At 48.3% G+C, this 8,026-nt stretch overlaps 1 protein-coding gene across 1 annotated transcript; it reads right to left on the reverse strand.

The window, feature by feature from the left end:
* Window positions 1–5,746: 5,746 nt before the first annotated feature.
* Window positions 5,747–7,386, reverse strand: LOC147304693 (uncharacterized). Its single transcript, XM_086276192.1, has 2 exons — window positions 6,773–7,386; window positions 5,747–6,373 (listed from the first exon to the last, which is right to left on the reverse strand). The coding sequence occupies exons 1-2, from the start codon at window positions 7,328–7,330 to the stop codon at window positions 5,747–5,749; spliced, it is 1,185 nt and encodes a 394-aa protein (XP_086132318.1). The 5' UTR covers window positions 7,331–7,386.
* Between the last annotated feature and the right edge of the window lie 640 nt (window positions 7,387–8,026).

Here is an 8,026-nt window from a genome sequence, read left to right on the forward strand (position 1 = left end):
TTAAAGACAAGAGACAGACAAAGAAAAAACAAGTACGTGAAATAGGACGGGATGTTAAACCAAGTAGGGGGTGCCATAAAAACAAAGAGAAAAATGAAGAGAAATATAAAGATAGAAAAACAAATAAGAGAAGAAGAAAAACAAATAAGAGAAACAGAAAAACAAATAAGAGAAGAAGAAAAACAAATAAGAGAAGCAGAAAAACAAGTAACAGAAATAGAAAAACAAGTAAGAGAAAGAGAGAAACAGAAAAACAAGTGAGAAACTAAGAAAGAAAGTTTGAAAGAAACACAAACAGAAAACCTAAAAGTGGGAGGAGACAACACAAGTATAAAAGCCAAGAGAGGCACACAGAGAACAAACAGATAGAAACATATTGGGCCAGCCTGAGGAAGGCGAAAATACGCCGAAACGTCGCGAAGGCCCAATAAAGTGCACTGAACCCAAGATATGGGTAATTTTTTGAACCAGGGCAGGGACACCACCACCCAGCCCCATCGATGGCCCGTGCACGCCAGGCTACCAGCTTGCTGGTGGCCTGTTCCTTACTTAACACCTAACCAGCCAGTGCCTCGTGGGGTTGGGGGTGCCCCTGCCCTATAACAAATCCTAACCCTAACCAGGGGGGTCCCTATAAAAAACAAAAAACAATTAAGACAAAAAAGACAAGAGAGTCAAAGAAAAGCAGAAAGAAAGACATGAAGTCACGTAAAAACAGAAAAAGTAAAAAGAGAAGTCACGTATAACAAACACAGAAAGAGAAAAACAAAGAGAACATGAACAACAAAGGACGGGATGTCAAACCAAGCAGGGGGTGCCATAAAAACAAGAAGAGAACTTAAAGACAAGAGACAGACAAAGAAAAAACAAGTACGTGAAATAGGACGGGATGTTAAACCAAGTAGGGGGTGCCATAAAAACAAAGAGAAAAATGAAGAGAAATATAAAGATAGAAAAACAAATAAGAGAAGAAGAAAAACAAATAAGAGAAACAGAAAAACAAATAAGAGAAGAAGAAAAACAAATAAGAGAAGCAGAAAAACAAGTAACAGAAATAGAAAAACAAGTAAGAGAAAGAGAGAAACAGAAAAACAAGTGAGAAACTAAGAAAGAAAGTTTGAAAGAAACACAAACAGAAAACCTAAAAGTGGGAGGAGACAACACAAGTATAAAAGCCAAGAGAGGCACACAGAGAACAAACAGATAGAAACATATTGGGCCAGCCTGAGGAAGGCGAAAATACGCCGAAACGTCGCGAAGGCCCAATAAAGTGCACTGAACCCAAGATATGGGTAATTTTTTGAACCAGGGCAGGGACACCACCACCCAGCCCCATCGATGGCCCGTGCACGCCAGGCTACCAGCTTGCTGGTGGCCTGTTCCTTACTTAACACCAGGCTCATTTTTTTGCTGCCCTTCGACGATGACAGTCGCTTTTCCTGCAGCGGGCTTATTTTAGTTTTGAGTGTGCCCAGGCCTGAAGAAGACCACAATTGGTCGAAACGTCGCCACAGTGGCACACGCTTAGTTTTTTTTGAACCCTTTTCAGGGAATTTTTAGTTTTTTGAACCCTTTTCCGGGCATTTTTAGTTTTTAAGAGTTTTATTCTCTTTTTTGATTTTTATTTTCTCTTTTTCTAAAAAATAAAAAATTAAAAAAAAGTAAAAAACATAAAAAAATAACAAAAAAATATTGAAAAACTTTACTTGAGCCCTCCATCATGTCTGATGAGGGGTGGCAGCAGGTCCGCTATGGGAGGAGGGGTCGCTCCCGTATGCGGCCCGATACTTATCGACCCCAATCTCGAGACCAGGACTGGTTTTTAGGGAACCGGGGAGGGAGGGGCCCAGGAGGGAAGGACCGTGCATTCCTTGGTCCCCCCCAGGGGGGACGGGGCCATTACCATTATCCTAACCCCTAACCCTAACCGATGGAGAATAGAGGCCTCAAGTACAGGGGATACAGGAATAAATGGGTGGAATACTATGAACCTCTGTTGCCAGTGCACCTGAACCGTATTGACGGAATAACAAAAGCTCACGTTCCTAATACCTAACCCCTCCGGGGACCGGACTCCCAAATTTGTGTTCCCCTAACCCTAACCCCCTTTATTTCATGTTTTAATTCATGTTTTATTGATTTTCCTTAAAAACTCAAATTAGAGAGAACTCAAAACTAAATGAAAAAACCACACAGAAAACAAATTGGGATTGAAAATACTTTATTGGAAACAAACCAAAGTAACGGACACGGACAATGAGAACCTGTAAAAAACAAATACTTTCCTTTTGAAATTTAAAAAAAAAACCGTACTTACCTAAAAAGAAAAACCTGTAAAAGAAATACTTACCTTGAAAATCAAAAATATTTATGGAGGTAGAGGGATGTGAGGCTGTGGACCATCGGGTTTGATGGCCCGTGCACGCCCTGTTCCTCCTTCGGGAGGGACAGGTTCTTTTTCTTCAACCCTAACCCCAGTAGAACAAGATGAAAAAAGGAAACACAGAAAGCAAAGTGAAAAGACAAGTAAGTCACGTAAAAAGAAAAAGAAAGAACCCAAGAAGTGGGAGGAATAAAGCAACAGTATAAAAGCCAAGACGGCACACAACACAGACACACTGAGCTCGGCCTGAAGAAGGCGAAGGAACGCCGAAACGTCGTGAGGAGCTCAGTAGATGCGCATAAACCCAAGATGGGCAATTTTTTGAACTGGGGCAGGGGTACCACCATCCTGTCCCACGGTGGAGAGTGCATCTCAGGGAACCGGCGATTGCTGGTTCCCTGATCTTTTTTCAACACCCTATCCAGCCAGGTCCTCGTGGGATGGGAGGTGCCCCTGCCCTGTCCAACAATCCTAACCCTAACCAGAGGGAAACCTTAAAAACCAAAGAAATGCAAAACAAAGAAAAGAAAAGACAAGAATGTCAAGAAAAAAACACAAGTACAAAGACAAGAAAGTCACGTAGAAAGAAACAAAGCCAGGAAATAAGAGAAAAACAAAGAATAACGTACACCAAATAACAGAAAGGATTTAAAGGAAGGGGGTGCCATAAACACAAATAGAGTGAACAACGGACGGGATGTCAAAAAAGACAGGGGGTGCCATTAAGAAACAAATATAAACAAAGTGTTGAAAGAAAACAAAGTGAAAGACAAGTGTAAACAAAGAGAACAACAGTGAGACAAAGATATGAAAGAACACAAATAGAGACAAAGAAGTGTAAGACAAAGAGAAAACAAGTCAAGGAAAAAAGGAAACACAGATAGAAAGCAAAGTGAAAAGACAAGTAAAAGGCAAAAGAGAGAACCCAAGAAGGGAAACAAATAGAGAAAAAGAAGTGAAAGACAAAGAGAAACACAGTAGAACAAGATGAAAAAAGGAAACACAGAAAGCAAAGTGAAAAGACAAGTAAGTCACGTAAAAAGAAAAAGAAAGAACCCAAGAAGTGGGAGGAGCAAAGCAACAGTATAAAAGCCAAGACGGCACACAACACAGACACACTGAGCTCGGCCTGAAGAAGGCGAAGGAACGCCGAAACGTTGCGAGGAGCTCAGTAGATACGCATAAACCCAAGATGGGCAATTTTTTGAACTGGGGCAGGGGTACCACCATCCTGTCCCACGGTGGAGAGTGCATCTCAGGGAACCGGCGATTGCTGGTTCCCTGATCTTTTTTCAACAACCTAAGCCTCCTGCAAAGGTACTCTGAACCATGCCATGTTGGGCACCTGCGGATGCGCCCGCACACGGACAACGCAATGCCAGTGGAACCAGGCCCTCTGCACCTTCCTTTCTCCGACTGGGACCCTTTTGTCCCATCCTTTTTGGTCCGATTCGCCATATCTCCAGAACCGAAGAAGCCATCGGCGTGGCCTCTTTGCCACAGCGTCCGGCACCCACCAAAACCCCCACCTAGACACCAACATCAGCCCTCTACACCTCTTACTTTTTCAGTTATTCCACTTTTGTCCCATCCTCTCCTGGCTTTTTCCCCATAACCCCCTATCCCTATCCTATCATTTAAGCCTCATCATACCTGCAGTGGGCCACTGGAGGGAGACAAATCACCAAGCACTGAAATTCAAATTTTGCACTACAGACCTCACAGTGTCTGTCTGTGTGCTTTGGTGTGTGTGTGTGTGTGTGTGACAGACAGAGAGAGACAGACAGACAGACAGACAGACAGACAGAGACACTTGCTGTGTATTTAAAAAACAAACGCTCAAACAAACCAAAGAGAATGACAGAGGCAGAAAGACACTGTTTTATTTATGGTAACCGATGATGCCTTGCTCTCCCCTTGTACAGTGCATCCTGAAGCCATATGTGGACCAGCAGATGAGAGGAACAGGAGCCACAGAGCGTCAGCGGCAGACATCCGAGTTGCACAGGGCACACGCAGCACCGGGCAGAATTAATGACATTCCTGAGACACATCCCAAACCCCCAACCCGCTGCCTCCTCTCCTCCTCCTCCCGGAACCTTTGAGCACCCACTGTGTGTGTGTGTGTCTCTCTGTTTTACACAAAAAACACATGTCAGTGCACTTGCAACAACTTTAATATGCAATGTACAGGACTTGCCAGCTCGGCGCCCTCCTATGGACCACAGGTGCAATTGATTGTCCAAAGCTGATAACTATCACCTTCTGACACTTTGCACCGCATTGAGCCAGCAGGGGGAGCCCCTCTGGTTCAATCCCAGTTGCACAGCAACTGACCAGCTTCTCTCTGTGTGCTTTGGTGTGTGTGTGTGTGTGTGTGTGTGTGTGTGTGTGTGTGTGTGTGTGTGTCAGACAGACAGACAGACAGACAGAGAGAGTGATACAAAGCTGTCACAGTCTGGCGAGGGCAGACTGTATGAATTGAAAAAGGACCCAAAATGCAGACTCCAAGGAACAGGGAACAAAACTTGAATGTTAACAAAAAGTGAGCCGTTTAATATGGCTGGGAAAAAAGGTACAAACAAAGGGCAAGGCAAACTGAAGCAAAATTAACACAAACCTAAACTGGGAAATCTAAACAAACAATAAGAAAAACCTAGACAAGAAACTTGGAAGCATGGCATAGGAAACATGGCGTGGACAACAGACGACCTGACAATCACACACTGAAAACAGAGGACTTAAATACACAGGAGGTGATTAGGGGAAGTGGAGACACATGAGGAAACAGCTGGCACACATGAACATAATGACGTCACAGTGGGAGAGTAAAACTGAACATGATGAACACAGAACACCAGACCTCTTCACAATAAAACAGGAAACATAATGAGACATAGACATGACAACCCGAACTTGACAACGTAAGACACAGACATGAAACGCATGAAGAGCAGGGGAGATTTAACATGGTTGGAAACACGAGGGGAAAATAATAACTAGAAACACTTAGGCATAATAATACAAACTTGATAACATAAGACATGCAGCATGAAACACGAAGGGTGAGGGGAAGCTTAAATACAGGGGAAGAAAACACAAGGAGTCTAATAACCAAATGAACTTAGATAACCTAATGAACAAAATAAACTCAAACTTAAAACGCTGGGTCAAGAGACCCAGGACCATGACAGAGCCCCCCCTTCAAGGGCGGATTCCAGACGCCCAAAACCATGAACAAAGAAATGCAGCAACAAGAAAACAAACATGAAACAAAACCAAAACAACCCACCCAGGGCGGGCGGCGGGGGTCCAGGACGGAGGGCCTGAAACAAAACCACAAAAACAAAGAATCTGAAGCACTCAGTCCAAACACAAGGGCTTAAGAGTCCGAGACCCTGTTTCAGGAGGGCGACCATGATCTCGGCAGAAAAGGAGTTCATGGCACAGTAGTCCATAGTTCAAGGGTTCAGGGGGCCGGCCATGTGGAAGGCGGCAGTGGCGAAGCAAGCATGGCTGGCCACACTCGGGTGGCTTGGCTCGCGGCCGGCGGTGACGTGGACGAGACCTGTCGGGCGGCTTGGCGGGTGGTCGACGGCGTGGACGATAATCCTTGGATGGTTTGGTTGGTTTCCGTCGACAGGCTGTCCTGACAGGCTCCGGAAACAGCCGTGCTGGACCTGGACGTGGCTTGGCAGGTGGAAGGAGACAAGGCTGAGGCGTGGCAGGCACAGATAATGGCGCTGCAGGCGACGGTGTGGAAGCCGCAGGTGGCGGCGCTGCAGGCGATGGCGTGGAAGGATGCTGGGCGCGCTTGGCTGAACCTCCAGCTGGCACAACAGGACCAGGCGAGGCAGGGCCAGCAGGTGCGGAGACCTCTGGCTGGGGCGAGGCAGGGCCAGACGCAGCAGAGGCAGGACCAGGCGTAGCAGAGGCAGAGGCCGGACCAGGCGTAGCAGAGGCAGAGGCCGGACCCGACGAGGCTGAAGACTCTGACGAAGCCGGACCCGACGAGGCTGAAGACTCGGATGAAGCTGGACCAGGTGACGACGAGGCGGCCGCAGGTGGCGGCTGAACGGTCCCCTCGGACCCTCCAGCTGACGAGGCATGAGGCTGGACGGGCTCCTCGGGCCCTCCAGCTGACGAGGCAGGTTGCTTTTCAAGTTGCAGCAACACACAGTCTATAGTGGGTGAAATGAGTTCGTATGAGTTCTCAGACTGAGGTGTGGCAGAACCAGGTGTGGCAGAACCAGGTGAGGCGTCGTCCTCAGGCTGAGGCGTAGAAGCAGCAAGCAGTAGCGCAGCAGGTGGTGGTCCTGCAGGCGGCGGCACGGGAGCCGCAGGAGGTGGCGCTGCAGCCACAGGTGGTGAAGCAGAAGGTGGCCAGACGGGCTCCTCAGGCCCTCCAGCTGACGAAGCATGAGGCTGGACGGGCTCCTCGGGCCCGCCAGCTGACGAGGCGTGAGGCTGGACAGGCTCCTCGGGCCCGCCAGCTGACGAGGCGTGAGGCTGGACAGGCTCCTCGGGCCCGCCAGCTGACGAGGCGTGAGGCTGGACGGGCTCCTCGGGCCCGCCAGCTGACGAGGCGTGAGGCTGGACGGGCTCCTCGGGCCCGCCAGCTGACGAGGCGTGAGGCTGGACGGGCTCCTCGGGCCCGCCAGCTGACGTGGCGTGAGGCTGGACGGGCTCCTCGGGCCCTCCAGCAGACACAGGAAAAGGCTGCACAAACTCCAACTTAGCCCCTGGCTCCAACCTGGCCCGGATCTCGGTCCCACAGTGGCTTAGCTGAGCCTCATGGCTAGCACTTCCAGTGCAAACAGTCTTATAATTTGGCTTCTTGGAAGCAAAGTTCATAGCATGATCAATACACTGGGATGCTAGGTAATTGTGCAGAGGGATAAGATATTCCGTGGAAGACTTGGCTGGTGATTTTTCAGTCTTAGTCATTTCATAAACATGCCCATGAACCTTTAAGGCAGTGTTTGTTCCAATATTGTCCTTAGAAAAAACGCGTGGATTCAGAATATAATCACCCACCTCATGTTGCTGTGAGCCGTGGTGACGACCTGGACGCCGCCTCCTCCTGGAAGCGGTGGTTGTGGGGGCCGGCGCCGCTACAGCTGAGATGAATGTAGCACTGGAAGCAGCCACCGGTTGAGGTGAGGGAAACGCAGCACTTGTCTGCTGCCGTGGCGACATGGACATGGAGACAGGTGAGAGACTGAATAAGCCGACTCTTACTCCTGTAGCCGGTGAAGGAAGAGCTGCATCACCACAGGGCTGGTGTGATTCAGCCTGCACACTGGGCACCTGCTCAGACGATGATGGTGAGGCAGAGGAGTTCGTGGCTGTAGCAAACTTCTTTAAATCTGCAGGCAGGCAGTCCATAAAACCTGGGTTAGCCGTGGCTATCCGGGTCAACTGAGCCCGAATAGCCTCCTTCTCCTCCCCCTGCTTCCCTGCACAGGAGATAATCCAAAGTCCACGAAGCTGTGTAACACGAATCTTGAATTCAAAAAAGTCACTGAAATAAATGTCCGCTGGGTCCAGCATGGTCAGGTCGTTCTGTCACAGTCTGGCGAGGGCAGACTGTATGAATTGAAAAAGGACCCAAAATGCAGACTCCAAGGAACAGGGAACAAA

The sequence above is a fragment of the Aulonocara sp. 'chitande type north' Nkhata Bay genome, linkage group LG20 (assembly GCF_057382095.1).
Source record: "Aulonocara sp. 'chitande type north' Nkhata Bay isolate Kocher_YH1m ecotype deep benthic linkage group LG20, A_spYH_male_GT1.1, whole genome shotgun sequence".
Lineage (NCBI taxonomy): Eukaryota > Metazoa > Chordata > Actinopteri > Cichliformes > Cichlidae > Aulonocara > Aulonocara sp. 'chitande type north' Nkhata Bay.

What these genes read in the sequence shown, in the direction of transcription:
- LOC147304693 (XM_086276192.1), bottom strand. Translation starts at nt 7,330, where the DNA reads ATGACTAAGACTGAAAAATCACCAGCCAAGTCTTCCACGGAATATCTT. An exon ending in CTGGAGGGCCTGAGGAGCCC is followed by an intron (nt 6,374 to 6,772) that starts GTCTGGCCACCT and finishes GCTTCGTCAGAG; the next exon opens with TCTTCAGCCTCGTCGGGTCC.